The sequence below is a fragment of the Antechinus flavipes genome, chromosome 3 (assembly GCF_016432865.1).
Source record: "Antechinus flavipes isolate AdamAnt ecotype Samford, QLD, Australia chromosome 3, AdamAnt_v2, whole genome shotgun sequence".
Lineage (NCBI taxonomy): Eukaryota > Metazoa > Chordata > Mammalia > Dasyuromorphia > Dasyuridae > Antechinus > Antechinus flavipes.
Window position 1 is genome coordinate 89,566,967 of NC_067400.1, and position 20,215 is coordinate 89,587,181.

At 33.6% G+C, this 20,215-nt stretch overlaps 1 protein-coding gene across 1 annotated transcript in view; it reads left to right on the forward strand.

Moving 5' to 3' along the window:
- The window catches only part of VWA8 (von Willebrand factor A domain containing 8), a 404,132-nt gene that overhangs the window by 109,091 nt on the left and 274,826 nt on the right, over positions 1 to 20,215 (forward strand). The window contains exons 13-14 of the mRNA XM_051983869.1: positions 10,071 to 10,231; positions 12,064 to 12,177. Of these exons, the coding sequence (XP_051839829.1) occupies positions 10,071 to 10,231; positions 12,064 to 12,177 (275 nt within the window). The remainder of the gene's footprint in view (positions 1 to 10,070; positions 10,232 to 12,063; positions 12,178 to 20,215) is intronic.

Below are 20,215 nucleotides of genomic sequence, written 5' to 3' on the forward strand. Positions count from 1 at the left end.
ATGTCAAGTATTCTGCACCATATTTACCTCATTTGTTTGATGAAAATGAAAGTAGATAGAGAGCTAGTGTTGGATTTGGGAAGACTAGGGTTCAAGTCCACTCTCTGACACATATGATTGTGGGTGTCCAGGCAAGTCATTTAACCTGTTAGTGTCCCAAACAACTCTCCAAGACTAAAAATTAAATAATGCTACTGGCTTGTATTAGTAGAAGCAGTTCTTTACTCAGGGCTTCCTAACACCAATAAAATCAAAAGAATGTTCTGAAAGGTAGATTCTACCTCCCTTGTGTATCATTGTTAGGAAAGCATTTGCTCAGTTATTCTCTAAAACTTCTCCCCTCAACTTCTTTATTTTTATTGTTAGTACTACCATCTTCTTGGTCACCTAAACTCCAAATCTTGGACTCATTATTCATTCTTCCTTCTTTCCCACCCTATGTTCACTCAATTGCCTGATAATATTATTACCTTGGTAATGTTTTTTGCATCTGTCCCCTCCCATCCATTATATACTATTCCTAAGCAAATTCAGGTCCTCCTTAATAAGCTCACCTGAATGATCAAAAGAGCCTCTAACATAGTTTTCCTGCTGTTAGCTTTTATCTTCCTCTCTTCATTCATCACACCAACTAAAAAATAATCTTTCTAATGTGGAAGCCTATCCATAGTTCTCTCTATTCCTCTTTATGTTCTAGTCAAATTGTATTATTTCCAAATTTAGTTTCCATGTAAGGAAAACTCCCAAATAAGTACAGCAATTCAAAATGGAAATGAGAGGCATTGGCTTTTCCTTCACTGGAAACCTTGAAGAAGACAATGAAAGGCATTTGTCAGGTTTGTTATAGATGCTTGAGGTCCCTTCTGCTTCTGAGATTTTGAGGTCCTGTGTACTAGTATGACTCTTTTTCTACCAAATTGGCTATTTTTTTCTGTCAATTGAAATTGTTGTCTTTCAAAGACCAGGTTAGCGATTGCATTTTCTGTGATGTCTTTCCTTATTTCCTCCAACTGAGCATGAATTCTCTCCCTTCTTAATTTTAAAAAATATCTTTGGTCTATGCCTCTCTTCTACCCAGAGAGAATATTAATATACTGTAACTACTTAGTAAGTGTTATTGAATTGAATTATTTTCCCCAATTTATGGAAACACAAAAATTATTATTTCTTATTTTAATCAGTGAGAATGGCTAGAAGAGAATGCTTACTCTTCTTAACTACTGTTTTCCTCCTAGTATAGTAAAAACAAACAAACAAACAAAAAAAAACCTAGGAATGTAGCTTTGTTATTTAAAAAACTTGGATGACTTTTGATCAAGTCATTTTCCATCTCAATGCTTCATGACTTCATCAACAAATAGAAGAAGTTGAATTATGTGATTTTATCTTTTTCTAAGTTTCTTGGATCTCTAAATTTTGTGACTATATGACCTTTTTGGTCTTTTTTTGTGACTTCTGTTCTTCTGTCAGAAATATTTATTAGTTGGGAATTCATTTGTTGTCTATGTTTGAGGATCAATTGACATACTATTTGTAAAACACTTAGCACAGAAAGTGCTTAATAAATGTTTGTTCCCTTCTTTTTCTCTTTCCCTCCATTCAAGTTCCTGAAGTAGGCTCTTATGATTTAATTGAAAATAACAGTTTTCAAAAGGTTCAAGGAATGACAGAGGGAAAGGAGACAGATAAGATTAATTCTCTTTTACTCTCCAAGGGATAGAGCTGCTTGGGTAAATTGGGGACTGCTGATCAACCATAGACTGCTTAATTTCTGTGAGTTTATAATGAGACTATAAAGAAGACTTCTTACCTATTCTTCTGGGCATGCTTAATATTTGTTATTTTTCATCCCACAATGTAATGAGCTTGAAACTCTTGAGTCGATGCACTGAGGTCAGGACAGCTGAGCACTTAAGGCTAACTACCGATTGGACAATACTCTATAAGCACATGCTTGGAAAATGGCCCTTCTCATTATCCTGTGCTGGCTCAATGATTGGTATATACAGAAGATTGTAGGAGGGACTAGGGGGTGGAGTAAGACTAGCCAGAGTCACTTTGGCGGTAGATGAAGGAGGTTGCAGAGATTCTGCTTCCATCTAATTCAATCCTACCTCTGAAGACCAAGAATAAAGACTAAAGACTTTTACTTATCCTGACTCTGATTGATTCTAAGATATCCATGGTGCTAATGTAGTCATCACACCATGGAGATTTGGATTTTAGCTTTATAATTGGGGAAATGATAAATGATTCACATCTAAAAGATTATAGTTTAATAATTATATAGGAATATTGGGGACATTGAATGGCTGGCTTAATCATGGAAATGCCACTTTGTACAGAGAAAGTCATTAGTTATAGTCATTAGAACATGGATAGTCCTGGTAATAAGCAACTGATTGTGAGTAATTCTGAATTGTGAGAATTTTGGGATTGAGACATTCTTTCTGGTGTCTGAAAATGTGTATATATAGAATTCTGAATTCCAGATATGTCTTAGAAAGCACATGCCCCATGTTGTAGGGCAAAATGTGCTGCATTTTAAGTCAGAGGACTATGTCATTGAATCCTTTAAACTTGGCAGTTGTGTGGTCCTGGGAAAATCAGTTGATCTCTTTGTGTCTCTTTTTCCAATTTTTAAAAAGAGGACCTTAGACTAGATAAAATCTGATGTCTTTTTAGTTATAAATCTGTGTTGGTTATTTTTCTCATCATTTAATTTTGTAAAAGAGAAAAGTGAGACTCAGATGTGCTTTACACAATGCCTCAGAACCTGTTTGTGACAGAGCTACTAATCCAAATTTTCTGAACCCCCAAATATTAATATAGCTCTTCCTAATTTGTTTACATTACCCAGTCAGTGGCACAGTTTTGGGAATACAGAGAAAGACCCAGTTCTCAAAGACCTTGTAATGAGGAATGTAGCGTAAAACTAACTAGGCATATACGAGATATGTTTAAAGTATTTTAAAGGTAATCTCAGAAAGCAATATGAGCAATAGGGGAGGTTGGGAAAGGTGTACTTCAGAAGGTGGGGTTTTAACGTGAGTCTTAAGGAAGTTGAGGAGATATAGTTGAGAGGCTGAGCATATCAGACATGGGAAAACCCATATCAAAGGTTTGAAGTCAAGAGAAATCAGAGAAACCATGAAGTTCATCAAATTGGGGAGGAGGTGACATGATATGATTAGTGTCTTGGGAAAATTACTTTGACATCTGAGTAAATGATGAATTGGAGTGAGGAAAGCCTTGAAGGGCAGATTGAAAGACTCTTGAAATAATTCAGAAAGAGTTAATGAAGGCCTGAGTGTCCTCATAGCTTTGTGAGTGGAGAGAAACTAATGTATAGGAGAGATGCTGACAGTCAAAATTTATAAATTACTGCTCTTTGCTAGGCATTATGATAAGTTCTGGGGATTTGAGGAAAAGCAAAAAGATGATCCCTACCCTCAAGGTGCTCATATTCCAATGGTGGAGATAATATGAAAGTAACTGTACATATAAAATTTAAATGGTATAAAAGGTGAAGTAATCTTTGAGTAAAGTTGGGGTTGAGGGACACTGGGAGGTGGGAGTGTGAAGGTAGAAATTATAAGATTCAGCAGTAGATCAGATATATGGAGTGAGAAGGAGTAAGTGAGTAGTTCAAAGTAATTGAGCTTGGAGGTCTTCATGATTGGCAGGATAGTGATATTCTCAGCAGTAATAATAGGAAGAAAAAAAATTTGTAGGGGAAAGATAATGACGTGTGTTTTGGACATATTGGTTGGAGATGCCTAAAGGATTTATATTTAGAGGTATCTAAAAAGCATTTGAACTAACATTAGTTAATTATAGATGATTACATCCATTAATTTTGGAGGAACTACAAAAGAGGAGGTTATGAAAAGATGTTAGAAATGGATTTTATTAAGCAGAATATATGAAGCTGAGGAGAAAGAGAACTGAAAATCTGAGTGTGTTTTAGTGTGTGGATAGGCTTCTGCTTATGTGGTATGATGAAATCTGTAGAAAACCCTCTGCCCCAAAATATCTTCCCCTAGTCAAGAACTATCAAAACTCTACTAGAATACTTTTGAGTTTATTTATTATCCCATTAGAATAAAAATATGACTGGAAAGAGTAACATTATTGGACTATTATCTGCTATTGACATCTTATTATAGTTTATTGTATCTTTTGCTTTAGGATGGCTAGCTGAAAGCAAATTTTCAAGAAGAGAAACTGCAGTAAGGTCTGTAGCATGAGGTACTATCTAGGGAAAGTAAAGTGGGGGAGGCTTTGTGCACTGAGCACACTGGTGATATGTCACTGCATTGACAGGGGTATAGTATTTACCATGGTATTGATTACTTGCACTATACAGAGCATATGAAAAATTAGGTAGCAAGATGACAGAATTCTCTGTTTTCATTTTTGTCTGCATATGGTTCTGTGCTAGGATATCCTTTAATAGATTTAACAAAGATTTACTATATTCCTTCTGTGTGCAGAGCCCTTTGCTAGATGCAGAAATGGATAAAGAGTTAAAGTAAGATTGTCATGCCTTCTTGGAAATTATAGTCTAATATGGAAATATCTTATTAGTTGTCCTAATAGGTAGATGATATTATAGTCTAATAGGGAGATATTCTAATGGAGATGAAAAGCATAACTATAATAGGCTATATTACATAATAAATGCTTTATGGAGTATGAGATTCATGGGGTATACTAGGAATCTAATAAGTGTTTGTTGATTACAAGTTTTGAGGACAATAGAAACCACTATCTCCCCTAGTATATTTGGCTCTTTTTTAACTCTTTCTTCTAATAAAACAATATCACCTAAATGTTTCAATAATAAATCTGATAACATATAACTCTTGCTTGTTTGTAAATTGACATGGAAGTGAGAGAAGGGCCAACTATTTATGTCCCAGTAATAAGATGACAAAACATCTAAACTGTCCATTATTTCAAATTATCCCATTCTTTTCCCCAAAACATCTCCTTGCCTTTACCTACTTTTCAATGATTCATAACCTTTGGATCAATTCTGACATTAGATTCAATGCAAAAGTGAGTCCAACACTTGTAATGTTAACTATATAATCAATTTTTTGGAATCTAACTAGGCAATACTTATATAAATTTAAAATAAATAATAGTTATTTAAAAATTTTAATAATATCATAATAGGAATAGGAATACCACTAATGCAGTATAGCATCCCTCAAGACCCAGTTTTAATGCCCCCTTCTTTGTAAAGTCTTACCTGACTACTCTATCCTGAATCAATATCATTTTCCTCTTAGTCTGTTTAGTATATAGTGCCTAGAGAAATGATGAAATACAGTTTCTTCTTATCTGTAAAGTTGTGGTGGCTATGAATGTAGAATGGATTATATAATACACTATAAGAGCCAGGTTTTGTTTGTGATAGTTGACTTTGATTAAACCTTTTCTTGTATCCAGGAAAGGTTCAGTATGTATGCATGGGAGAAATAGATCAAGATGGCGGGGAGGAAGGTGGTTAAAAACAAAACTTTCCAAACCCTCCCCTCCAGAATTATATAGGAAGTTGTAGATAGGCAAAAGAGAGATTATATGTCTGTGGAAACCATCATTCTTTACCAAAGCTATACCAAGTCACAGATATTATTATGGTAAGATAATTAACCTTATTAAATTAAATTTCAAACAGATTTTCCAGCACTACTTAATAAAATAATTTTGGCTTGATAGAGCATCTTTTCCTTAACAAGTCTTTATTCTAAGTCTGAAGCAATCTATTTACTCCTGAACTGACCATAATTTCATGCTTTATAATCTACTTTGATCAGTTCACTTGATTGGAGTTTTATTTGAATTGGATAATTCCATCTGCCATTGGATAATTCCATGTGGGAGCTTGAGAAGGTGATGGAGATCATCTGATCCTATCTGCCACTGAGAAAATTGAAGCCTAGGGAGAATGTGACATATCTAACCTTAAGATGCCTTGCTGACATCCAGACATCTTATATTTATACCATTTCCCTAACCTGCCGGTATAGTAAATCTATTTAAAAAGGAAAGCAGGGCTATTCTGACATATTATCTTCTCTCTTTTTAAATTTTGTTGTAAAATTTGCCTGTAATTGCTATCCAGGTCACCAAAGACTAGTTTGTAGACTCCACTTTCCCAATTTTCAGAAGTGGAACATTTCCCCATAGACCCATTGCATTTCTTCTGCTTTCCACTTTCTTGAACTTAAAAATAGCCTTTTTAAAAAAGCTGAAGTATAAAGCAAGGAAGAGTTTAAAAATACTTCTATGTAAAATGAGAGACTTTTTTTGGTTGAGATCAAACATAAGTGACACTAAGGAATGTTGGAAAACTGCCACATGTTCTGTTCATTGAGCATACTTAGAATCTGTAAATCATTGTGGAGTTGTATTTAGAGTGCCTAGAAATTATTAACATTCTCTATTTATACAACATTCTGCCACTAACAAGTAGCAACATAATTAATCCCTTATTGTATTGCTTATAGATTATAGGAGGAAATCTTACTAGAGACAATAGTTGAGAATGAACATTTTCTATCACAACTTCACCATTACTATGTATGATAGGACTTTATCCAATTGAATCAGTTGAATTTATTTAAAGTAACTCTGAGAAAACTATAGAATTGCAGTTACTTTCTTTCTAATCCTATGTAATACAATCATAAAATGAAAATATACTTATTTTTAATCTCAGATTTAATATTCACTTAAATTTCATGTTTTGTCTGAGAGATTACATTTTTCTTTTGGATTTTCTTCTTTGAAAAACATTTTGTTTATTAAACTAGTTGTTTTTCTTATTCTTCACTTTATCCACAATTACCAAACTTTGTGTGGTTATTTAAGTGATGATTTCCATCTTCTAGATTTTGTAGATATCTTAGAAAAATTCAGTTAACATTATGAGTATTTCAAAATTGAAATAACCCTTAGTCCATGTGTTTATTTTCTGATGTTTTTCAGTTATAGAATTGTCTACGGCACTGCTGTTTTCTTCTCTTAAAAATTAAATCTTCGTTTTTGTGTGGGGGTTTTTCCCTCTGGAAATTAGACATCAAAATTCTGGAAAGTTACAGTTGTAGTATGGATTAAGGATGTTTTCCAGGGATCTGAAGGTGAGGCTTTAGGTCAGACAATGGTGGTAACCCTGAAGGAACTAGATTTCACGTCCTGTTATTTTAAGACTTTTAAGGAAATGCAGAAAGAGGAAATGGTTCAGGCTCTGTGACATCATTGGTGCTATTTTTGCTTTCTGAGGTTCAAAGACTTTCAATTCAGGGATGAGAAAAACGTATACAAAAATGGAAGCATTCATCTTTGCTTTACGGAGTGCTGTGGATAAGCAGGAAGAAAATAATAGAACATCTGACTATATATGTTGCTATATTTGTCTGTGTACATAATAATCTTTCATGTTTTAAAATTAAATTTAAAATGCTAAAAAACAACAGCACCATTAATGAAAGAAAAAAAAAACAGTTTTATGTTGTATGTGTCAAAACAAGTCTATATTAAAGGATTTTCAGAGTGCTACAAAAACAGGCATTCTGAAAATATGGATACTGAAGAATATCATTAATTTTTTTTGAGAAGTAAATGTTTTATTTGTAATCTCTACCTTTATTATCAGGTGAATTTCAAAATTTGATGCAGAATATTTTTTTAATTACGATTAATGAAGTACAGTTGTTTACTCTGTGAAACATCAATTTTTTTGTTTGTTTCTGAGCTCCTTAATAGTATCCCATGATTTTATACCTGTTTCATGTAAAATAGCATTTTATAACTGGATTGTAAAAATTAGGAATGGCAGTTTTTGTACTTCAGGAAACAAAAAAATACTTAGCTTTCATCTTTGTTAACAATTTGGATTTTAACTGAAACCAATGCCTTTTATCATGGAAAACATTCCTACTGTTGTCTTTCTCCCTCCTTCCCCCCAAGAATTTTATTTTCATGTGTAGGATGTGATAGAAATGAAGAATGTTTATCTCCTCCATCACCAGAGTGAGTAGGAAATTTAGTGATTGAAATTAAATTTGAGATTTATTTCAAGAATTCCTTTTATTGTATCCTTGTGGATAAAAAAAAAGGCGATGAAATAATTTTCTGTGATTGTGAAATGTGTAGATCTCTCTTGAGAGCATCAGTTTATCAACTAATGTAGCATCATTTCATTAAGATAAAGGACAGAGCGCTAAATATAGCATTAGGAAACTTGAAATTTTTCTGTTCATTGCCAGGATAGTTATAAATAAACATTTATTGAGTATCTGCCTATCTGAATGGTTTTTAAGTATTAGTTGTAAGAATAAAATGCAAATAATTTAGAACAAACATGCTATAGAATACTCTTATTAAAGAGTATTTAAAGAGTACTTTGTATAGTGCCACAATATATATTAATTTGTTATGTTTTGGAATCTCTGAATGAGAAATTCCTTTTTTTTAAAAAGCAATATTCAAACATCACTTATCTCTAAATCTGAGCAGTTTCTTTCATCAAAAGTACATAGTATAGACTCCTTATTTTGAAGTAATGGAGAAAAATGATTGGCCTAAGATACTGGAAAATTCTACCTCTTGCAGGTCTATAATGCACAAATGTCAAAAATTTCTCAGTCCAATTAAAAAGCTGATCTGTAAGATTCCTCCAGATCTAAAACTATGATTCTTTGATCCTTTTTTTTTTAATGCCACAGTAATTTTCTGTTATTTCACCCCCCTCTCTCCATTGAGGACTCTTAATAAAAAAGTTACAATTAGAATTTGAGTATGCTTTCTTATGAATACAAATTTTAGAATTTTTATTATCATTGGCTTCAAAAATGATAATACCATTCTAACATTGTATACACTTAAAAAATTCAAGAAATTCAAGAAAAGAATTCAAAATTAGGAAAATTTATATGCAAAGATATAGAAAATGTTAGCTTGGTTTCTCAATCTGGAGATCCCACAAGACCTTAAGGTTCTCAGGACTTATTGGACTAGAATATCATTATTTTTTGAATGCCTTAAATTTCAACATAAGCTTAAAAATAATTAGTTTTTAAAGCATTTTCACAATAGTGAAATGTTTGCTAGAAGTGTTATGTTTTTTGGTAGGTAAGATTTTCATTGGTCTGTAACTGTCTCTTTTTAGTTAGTATTTGATAGACATTGTGCATTATTTGAAACCTAGAATAAATTAAAACTCAAAACTATAAAAGAAATCATTGCCTGAACACCAATAAAGAAGGGTGGGGGGTATGGGGTGGATGTGGTTTTACACTCTGGCTTCATTGCCTTTGATATGAAAAGCCCACAAATGTGCTGGAACTATTAATAGTCTGCTTTGGTCTGTTACATTATTTTATTTTTAGCACATTGTGTATATATGTGTCATGTTTTTTAATTGCATATAAGTATCTTGCCATGGTATTTCAATTCCTGTAATTTGTCTGGTGGCTATTTTGTTTGGTTTCCTCAAATTTCAAATCTCTCTCTAACATATAACCAGTCACAGTAATGATCACAACTGTTGACTTCTCTGCAAAGCTCATCAACTGCAGGAAGATGCACAGCATTTGATAAGAATCTCTGGGCATGGTCTAATTTTGCAAAACCTTTAGTCCTTAAAAAGAAATTGGCTCATTTGGGTTCCTTCAGAATTTAACATAACATTGAGCTAAATTTAGTTGTCATGTGGAAATTACTGCCAAATACATCACCCATATAGAATGAATGAGCATATTCCAAAAGAAAAAAAAAAGTCTGTCAAGAAAAATAAGGGAAGTGATAAAAGGAATTTATAAAAATCTCAATCTTATTAAGCCATTGAAGAATAATATTAAAAATTATAATAAACATATGTCCAGTAAAAAGCCAAGAAAATGCATTGAGTTAGTTAGTTTCTTTATTTTGATAAGAAAAATGAGTTTTTATCTCATGAGTTCTTTCATTAAGAAAAAAAATACAGTTTCAAATACTTGTGATAACATTTTCCCCAGTTTAATATTCATTGCTGTATTTTCTTTTGTGGATCATAGGATATGACAGCCCGTGATTTGTTACAACAGAGATATACTCTTCCCAATGGAGATACTGCTTGGAGGTCTTCTCCACTTGTTACTGCTGCTCTAGAGGGAAAGCTTGTTCTCTTGGATGGCATTCATCGTGTTAATGCTGGTACACTGGCTGTACTGCAAAGGTTAGTAGAAGAAAAATATATCTAAAAAATTGATGTAAAAGTCTCCTCTTTGCTTTTAGGGGGAAAAATATTAAAGGATGCTAAGATTTTTTGTTTAAATGCAAATGCAAATTATACATACACATATATTTCTAGATCTATTTTGACACATTATATATAGCACATATATATATACGTGTGTGTGTGTGTGTGTGTGTGTGTTTGAAGTGGGTATAACAAGTAATTTAAGCTTCAGGTTAACATCTTCCCCCTAATAAAAAAGGGTAGAGGTGGAGGAAACCCCCTATCTTCATATTAAGTTCTCTTTTTATAAACTACAAAAGAAAATAAAGCCTCAAAAAGTTATTAAATTTGGAATTTTCTTACTCTAAGATACAATTTCATTTTACCTATGTACTTGTGAGGCACAGGTCAAAAATTTGTTCATTTTTCTTGCTTTTTGAAAACTTGCAAGCATGATTCACCCAGATAAAAATAGGTAAACATTTGTCAGAATGTATTATAAATAATAATTATAATATTATTTTAGAATATTAAATTCTACATGAAATTAAGTCTTTTTTCTTGTTTTCACGTTAGAAAAGAAACCCTGACTTCCTTCTCTGAAATTGTATTGTGAGAAGTAGAATCTCATTTTATAATTTTCATAGGGATCTAACTTTATCTCAAAGAGTTCAAAGAGAATGATAATAAAATTGTTTCCCCCCCATATTTCATTGTTGCAGCTGTGGAGATAAAGTAATAGGATTGAACTTTGATTATCTGGAAAATTATATTAACCAGAACATTTTGTCTTTCATGTTAGACAGTGAAGATGTTTGAGAGGCTAAAACACCACAAAACATATGCAGTATCTAAATTGCAAATGTATTACAAGTACTAATTCTGATTAATTTTAAGTATATTTCTGTATTTTTAATTATTAGAAATTAAAATAAATAAAATCAGAGCATATTCCCTGCTCACCTATTATAAACATGATATACAAATAACACCTCCCTCTCAACAAATTCCTCACCCACCCCATCCCTTATCAGTAGAAAAATCTGATTCATTTTTAAAAGTAATCTCTTGCAAGTTTTCTTCCCCTCATAATCTGGCTGAGCAATGAGTGAAGTAAACAGTAGCCACAATAGAGGGCCCATGTTTGGAATAGCTCTAAAATAGTCAACAGGGACTTTGAAGCAGTGTGTGGCCTAATAGTATCAGAGCAGAGTTAAGGGGGAGGACCTGGAAACAATTGTTCATGTGGGATAATAATACCCACCTCATTAATTGTGAGACTGAAATGAGATCATGTATGTAGAAGCATCATCAAGAGTTATGCAGTGACACAGAATACTCCTAGAGTAAAGTGAGCCATCCGGCCACTTTTCAAAAGATATAGCCAACAACATTCAATTTTCATGATCTGTGTTCTTTAACATTAAAGCCAGAAGATCAACCAGCAATTGCTATAGGAGAGGGAGCTATAGTTAATCTATCTACGTTCTTAATCCCAGTAGCCAGTAGATTTTTTATATAGAACTATATGCTGTTTTAGAATCTTAGAGATTATTTCATTCAACCCTTGCATTATATGCGAGAGAAAATATAGGGCACCAGAAAAGACTTATCTGTAGTTATATAGCCAGTAGTATCAGAGCCACAATTACAATTTTGGCATTTTTACTTCTAGCTAGTACCAAAACTCCCAGTTGTTGTTTTTTCCCCCCAAAGCAAGGGATTTACCCACTCTTCCCCACTGTTAACACAGGAATTATAAATGAAATAACCGATGGCTAATAACTCAATAATTTAATTCTTTATTTTTTCCTTGTTAATACCAATAGATTAATCCATGATAGAGAACTGACTTTATATGATGGCTCAAGGTTGCTGAGGGAGGACAGGTATCAGCATTTAAAAGAGGAACTGCAATTGTCTGATGAGCAACTGAAAAAGAGGTAATTTGGGTAAACCTTTATTTTGTGATTCAAAGTGTCAAGGATTCAAACTGACTTTATGTTTGATTCAATGCGTTCTTTTTTGTGAGGATTTACATCATTTAAAATTTTAAACTTTTACAAAATAATTGCATTTTGTTTGAACTTCTAAACAAAATGACAATATCTTGAATTTTTCATATGTGAACTATTCTTAAATTTCTTTGCTCTTAGTAAAGGTGTTGAATAATTATATAGTTTTATATTCTTTATAATAACTCATTTATAAATACATATACTACTCTAAGTGTTATATAAAGTTTGTATAAAAACCTTCCTTTGCAACAATTCAATGAAGTAGGTAGGTTAGCTATTCTTATCCCCATTTTACATCTAAGGGAAATAAGTGTCTTAAAAGTTAATTTCTATTGATCACACAGTTTATAACTAACTGAGATGAAATGTGAATCCAGTTCCTCAAAATATAAGTCAAGGATTATGTCTCTTATGCCATGCTATCTTTCTCATAAGTATTTATTAAGTACTTTTGTGTATCCAATATTGTGCCACGTGCTGAGAATTTCTCCCCTCCCCACAAAAAGCAAAAATTTCTCCCCTCCCTCCTGTTCACAAGAAGCTTACTTTGTAATGGAGGAGACAGCATACCTTGTAAGTTGGTATATAAAAAATAAGTACAAAATAGATGGAAAATAGGCTTAGCGGGACAAGCCAGGAAGGGCATAGGAGATTGTGCTTGAGTTGCTACATTAAGGAAACAGAGATTCTCAGAACCATGCATTAGGAAGGGAAAACATGTTAATCACTGCAAAGACATGGAAACTAAAGACACAGAATAGTTGGAGGAACAGCAAATAGGCCAGTATAGCTAGATTTTTGAATATATATTTGGGAGTAATGTGCAAAAAAAACCCAAAACAAAACAAAACAAATAACCTGGAAAGTTAGGAAGGGGCCATGTTATGAAGAGTTCTAGATGCCAGAAGAGTTTATATTTAATTCTATAGGTAACAGGTCACTGTTATCAGTCATTGAGAGACAGGGTGACATGGTCAAGCCTATGCTTTAAGAGGATCACTTTGGTAATTGTGTAGAAATTGATTTAGAAGAAAGGAATACTTGAGGCAAGGAATCCAGTTAGAAAGCTATTGCTGAGGTCAATATGAGAAATAAAATTCTCAACAAGGGTACTGACAGTGTCAGTGGAGAGAAGGTAACAGGTCTGGGGCATATAGTAGAGTCTTTGCAACTGTTTAGACATACAGTGTGAACATGAGAAGGGAGTTGAAGATAATACCAATTTTTTAAGCCTAAGTAAAGGTAGTATCTCAGAAATACTGTATCTCAGAATTTTAGAAGAGAAGTAGGAAGATAATGAACTCTGGATTTGATATTTTGAATTTGAGAAGCCTATGAGATATACAGGTTGAAATATCTAATATGCAGATGACAATATATTAGTTGAGTCCATTAGGTAGATTGGTATAGAATAGTTAATTTGATCCATTGGAGCTGTATACCGCCTGATTGCAGAATATTAGAAGAGAGTCAAGTGAAGAGAAGCAAAGGCAGCCTGTGTAAATTACTTTTTTCAAGGAATTTTCCTGAGAAAAGGAGGAAAGCTATAGAGGACAATAGCTGGTCTGCACAGTTGGCTCTTTTGATGTTTTGTTTGTTTGTTTTTAACAATGATACTTGCTTGTGTTTGTTCACATCATGAAAACACTTGTTGACAGGAAGAGATCAGAATTGAAAAAATGGATGATGATGAATTAATGTATTGGAAAAGATCAAAGGTATCTGGGAAAAGTTGACTCCAGTAAATACTAGTAGTACTTCATTGTCAGAGTCTTGAGTAAAAGAAGAGATAATAAGGAATAATACCATAGACATATGAAATGAGGAGGGAAGAAGGATCTCTTGTTAGATTACCTCAAATTTTGGCAAGATGAAGTCCTCAGCTAAGTAGGGAGAGTTAGTAGTAAGAGAAGCCTATAAGGACAAAGGAAGATTTGGAACAGCTGCTATGGGGAGTGATATAGGAAATCAGTTAGAAAGTTATAGTAGGATTGCCTTGCTAGAGTGAGGAACCCACTGAGTAACATGAATTTGTAGTTAACCCAGTCAATATAGTTTCACAGTTTTCTTCAATTGTGTTTAGTAGCATGTATATAGCAGTGAAGATTGCTGGTGGAAGTAATGTGAGGTTGGGTTTTAGCAAGGTATGATCAGCAGTAAGAGAGGGGAACAAGGAATTTACAAATAGGGCATATTATAGGTCTCCACAGGCTTGAGGTTGGGAAAGGAAAATATAACCAGAGTTAAGGGTGATTGCCCTAGGTAACACTGAGGGATGAGAGATTGGTGAATATGATGAAGACAAAAAAGTACATTTAGGAGGAGTGAGGCATAGAGAAAGATGGAAATATAAAAGATTATATCTGGATAAAGGAAATTTTGAATTCTCAAACATAGAAAGTAAAAACTTGTGGATGCTGGTAGGACCAAGGGAATGACCCTTCCCTTGTATAGCAGAAGTAAAGGGAGGGAATAAATCTACAAATGGAGTCCAGAAAATTGAGAAATTGGGATGTTATGATATATTAGGGAACATTGATATAGATGTTGAAATCCCCTGGAATGAGGGCATGAATTAGGGGTGGAGATGAAGACTGAGCCTGACACTGAACTCATTGAATAGAGGAAGAACATCCTAGGGATTGATATGTAAGAGCTAAGAGAATTTGGGAAGTGGTTTGGGAGAGAGGAATCAAGGATTATTCTGTGTATACAAATCAGGGTGATTGGGGGAAAGGTTATATTTTATATTATCAAAACTAGGAAAATTTCAAGGAGGAGTTATTTTAAGAGGAGAAAATAATGAACTCCATTTGGGGAATGCTGTTTGAGAATCCAATGAGAATTCATGAATCCAATAATGTAATTCATGTATGAACAATTCCCAACCTTTTCTTTTTTTCTTTATCCCTTTCACATTAATCTACACACTTTATCCCATTCCTGTTAATCTACACAACTTTATGTCCTGCCTTATCCTATTTCCTCCGTTTCTTGTTTCTTTCTAGATTTTGGAGGGTGCTCTACCCTTCTAGATATGTGTGTGTGTGTATATGTTGTATGTATATATGTATTTATGTACATATATATGTATGTATGCATCCCTCTTAACCTGTTTCCAATGTGAATAGGATTTCAAAACTACCAGTTCCCACCCCCACCCCCCGTCTAATTCATCTTGCTCTTGCATATCATTTATATAGCATAATTATTGTTTTTACTTTTTCCTACATAGTTTTGTTTTTTTAGAATCACACCATATTCGGCTCTACCTCAATTTTGCACTACCCAATTACTTACTAATGACAATCTTAGATATATGGTTTTCATTTGCAGTCCTTATTGAGTTTCTTGAAATTAGTCTTTGATGTTGGCTCTTACATGTCAGATTTTCTGTTGTGAAATTCATGTTTGTTTGCAACAAAATCATGAAAATCTGATGGTTCAATAAATGTCCATTTTTTTCATTCAATATCATACTTAATTTTGCTGGATATATTTTTGACTACAATTCTAGTTGTTTTGATTGCTGATATATAGTGTTCTAGGACCCACAGTCTTTTATTATAGCCACTGATAGGTCTTATGTGACTAACTGTAGCTCCAGCATTTTTGAATTGTTTTTGATGTTGTGGCTTGTAAAAGTTTCTCTTTAATCTAGGGGTTTCAAAATTTAACAATGCTGTTCCCATATGTTTTCCTTGTAGGATCTCTTTTAGGTGGATTTTCTATTTCTACTGTCCCCTCTTGTTCTATCATTTCAGACCAATTTTCTTTGATTATTTTTTTAAATTATTGTATCAATTTTTTTGATCATAACTTTCAGGTATACTACTATTTGTTTATTTATGGCTACTTTAGGCATTGAGAGAGAGATACAAATTTTAAATAAGAATGTCTGCCCTCCTGGTGCTTACAATCAAATGGAGGAATACACTATACATACAGATGACAATAGTAATATGCTATCTAATATAAAACATAAGTTATTAGACCACAGCTTTCAGGTAGTCCAATTGTTATTAGATTTTCTCTTCTCGATCTGTTCTCCAGATCAATTGTTTTTCTTATGCTACATCTCACATTATCTTTTATTTTTTCATTCTTTCTATTTTGTCTTATTGGTTCTTGGTCTCATAACTTTACCGGCTTCCCCTTGCTTAATTTTAATTTTCAAAGTAATTTTCTTCCTTAAGACTCTGGATCTCTTTTTCTAATGGCTTGACTTTCTTTTATAATTTTGTTTTTCTTGAAATTGCTCTCATTTGATTTTTAAAGTCTTTTTTTTTCCAGTTCTTCTGTGAATTTTTTTGGGCAGGTAAACCATTTAAAATTATTCTTTGGAATACAAGTGACTTTTTTTTTTTTAACTTTAATATCCTACTCTGAAGATGAACCTTAGTTTTTTCTACTTACTAATGACTGTCCTCCTTTTCGGGCTTTTTAAAAAAATCTTGCTTATTATTGTGTTCGTCTCTAGTCCTAGGGTGGGGGACATGGTGCCTTTGGCTTCATTTCAGTTTTGCCCTTTGACCTGGAACCCCAAATGAAGAACACCCTTCTTCAAGGGTCTGCAGCCAGCAGGTTCCATGTCCCACTGCTTCTATACTCACCTATGCTGGTTCCTTCTAGCCCTGGGCCATGTCTAAGCAGATGTTCCTTATCATGAGAATTTCCCATAATCTTCCCGGACTCAGACCCCTTTCCTGTGTTTGGGACTGAAGTTATCTCCAGATCCACTTAGCTCCAGGTCTTATCATTTGATGTTTTAGCTCAGCTAGCTTACATTTCACAATGGCCAAATCTCCTTCCCAGTGTCTTTCTTTGGATTTTCTCTATTTGTCCCAGGAGGACCCTCTTCTGCCCAGTTTATGTTCCCTCTTGTTGAGGTTGCAAAAGGGACCCCAAAAAGTTGGGGTCACAGATGCATGTCATGAGATGTCTCAAAAGAATTTGCAGATTTGAACCTATCTCCAAGTCAAGGGGCAAAATTTATTGTAATTGTTGTAATGCCAGTTCAAGCAGTCTAAATTCCAAGAAGAATTAGCAAAGAAACAGAAGGAGACCCATTTATCTAGTTCTTCAAGTTATAGACATGCTAATTGTATGGCCCAGAGATAGAACTGAGGAATGGTCTCTGAAATTTAACTATCATTGACCAACAGATTATTCATATCCATTTGATAGCAATGAACTGAGGAGTGATCTATTCACTATTGTCTCAGGAGTTTGATTTGTGGGACTCTTCTGAGGCCAGAAGACTTTAGAATTCTCAGGTTGGATGTGGGGGGCATCAGAACAGAAGTCCCCTAAGGTCAGGGGACTATAAAATTATTGCTATCTCTCCTAGAAGCAATATTACATCACTCTGAGGCACAATTTTGTTTTGTTTGTGGGGGAAATTTGGAGAACTTGGAATTTTTTGATCCATTTCATTATCTTCTTACTCCTTTTATAACAAATTTTATGAATATGTTACTGGCCTACTAGTTGCTTCTTGTATTCCACGTTCCATCTCCTAAATCCAAAACCTTTGTATGACCAGTCTCCCTTTGGGGAATGTTCCTTCTTATTTGCGCATTTTAGAATAAATAGTTTCCTTTAAGGCTTGATTCGAGTACTACCTTCTCTGTAGAAACTTCTTCCTCCATTGGTAGTGCTACCTTATATTTAGTTATCTATTTACATGCTGTAATGCTCCTCTATCCAGAAAAATATAAGATAAAGACAGAGACTGTTCACTATCTTATATTTGTGTCTCCAACACTCAATACAGTACACATAGTTTATACATATAAGTAACTTAATAAAAAAGGAATTGAATTAAATAAAATTAACATTCCTCACTCTATATTTACTGCCATATGACTTCCCAAAGGAGCTAAGCAAGAACTCAGAGTAGGAATATGTGCCAGATCTTTTTCAGAATAGGGGAAGGATGTATTTCTTACAGATATCCTGGGAGGAATTAATATGAGAATGTTTTACTTCACATCCTTCTTTTGTGAATGAATGAAAATATTTTTAATGATCACAAATAGTTTTATAGATGGAAGCACCTGCAGGAACACCTCTCAGAATCAGTGCAGGTTTGTCTTACATATGATTCATATCATTGCTAGCACTACTTATATGCCTTATTTTCACCTTATTTTGTCTTTTCAAAGTATTTCTCATGTAAATATAAAAGAAGCTCAATTCTATTTATTCCTGGAGAGCTTTCCAGTAGTTAGAAATAAATGTCATACATATTTTTATATTAAATTTTATTTTTTATTATAGCTTTTTATATACAAAACATATGCATGGGTAATTTTTCAACATTGACCCTTGCAAAAATCTCTGTTCCAACTTTTCCCCTCCTTCCCCCCAACCCTCCCTTAGATGGCAGGCAGTCCCATATATGTCAAATATGTTAAAGTATACATACATATTATTTTTTAACAATATCTCTACATACATATCTGACTTGAATAACTTCACAGAATTATTGGTAGTTATTAATCATTCAGCAAGTATTTACCAACCACTCACTATGTGCCAGGCACTATGCTAAGTGCTAAATACAAAAAGAGAAACAATTCCTGCTCTCAAAGCTCTTACACACTAACTGGGAAGATAATAGGTACATATAAAGTACAGACAGCATAATATAAAATAAATAAATGCAAACATATATATATATATTATATATATATATACATACATATATATATATATATATGCTTATATTTTTTCCCACCCACCTGCTTTCCTTTGGGTTTTTCTACCATGCTCCAAAGAACTTCATCATTAGGCACCTCAAAATCCTGTAAGATCACATCAGCTTTGGTCCTCAAACCTCATCAGTACCTTCTTTCCCTCTGATTGGAGAGTTAAGCAAAGAGATCCTCCCAAAACTTCCATTCAGGGAGGATGTCTGGGACAAACATTTCCTCTTTTCCCACTGAACTGCAACTACCAATCACTGACCACCTTCTACTGCCCTTTTGCTTTTAACTTCTTTTTGTGTTTTGAGGGCAGAGACTGTCTTACTTTTTCATATTTGTATCTTCAATGCTTAGCACACAGAAATGATTTGAATTCAAATCTTTCTAACTCCAGGCCAGTCATGCTATTAACTAGAATACCATTTAGCTGCCTCAATGAAAAGTTCCATCTAGATCTCAAATGTTCTGTCAGATTCTTCAGTAGCAGCTCGCTGATTTACTTCACTGCTTCAAATCTCTTCTGCTCTACTCCTTTGCCAAAACTGTTTTCCTAAAGTATCCATGCTACAGATAAGTACAAGTACTTGCTACCATTCAGTAAATTCCAATGATTCCTTACCTCCAAGATCAATAATAAAAGTCATCTTTATTCATTTTAAAGCTCTTAATAACAACAAAAAAAAGGTTTCTTCCTATCTTTGTATTTATGTATTCTGTCATCCAGTTGTACTGATCGTTTTGCTGTTATTTACATATGACACTTTGTATTCTGCCTATTTTTTTCTTTGGCTGTCTGCCATAGCTGAAATTCTCCCCCTCCTCTTCTCTGCCTCCTGTTTTCCCTGACTTCTTTCAAGACTCTGCTCAGATCTCAACTTCTGCAGAGGCCCTTTTCTGTTCTCCTTGCCCTGTCCCCCAATAAATGTACCTTCTTTTCTAACATAACCTCCTATTTGTAGAGGATGTGTGTGTGTGTGTTGTGTGTGTGTGTGTGTGTGTATGTGTCTTATTTGTAAATAGTTGTTTGCATTTTGCCTCTCTCATTAGAATGTAGTCTTGTGTTTTTTGCCTTTCTTTATAGGGCTAACACTTAGCAAAGCTCCTGGTATTTAATAAATGTTTATTATTATTATAATCATAAAAATATATGGGACTTTAAAATTTGCAAATCATTTTTTATAAAATAATCTTATTTGATTTGATCCTAGTAACAAATGTGAGAAGGTATGTGCTATTGTCCCATTTTACACATG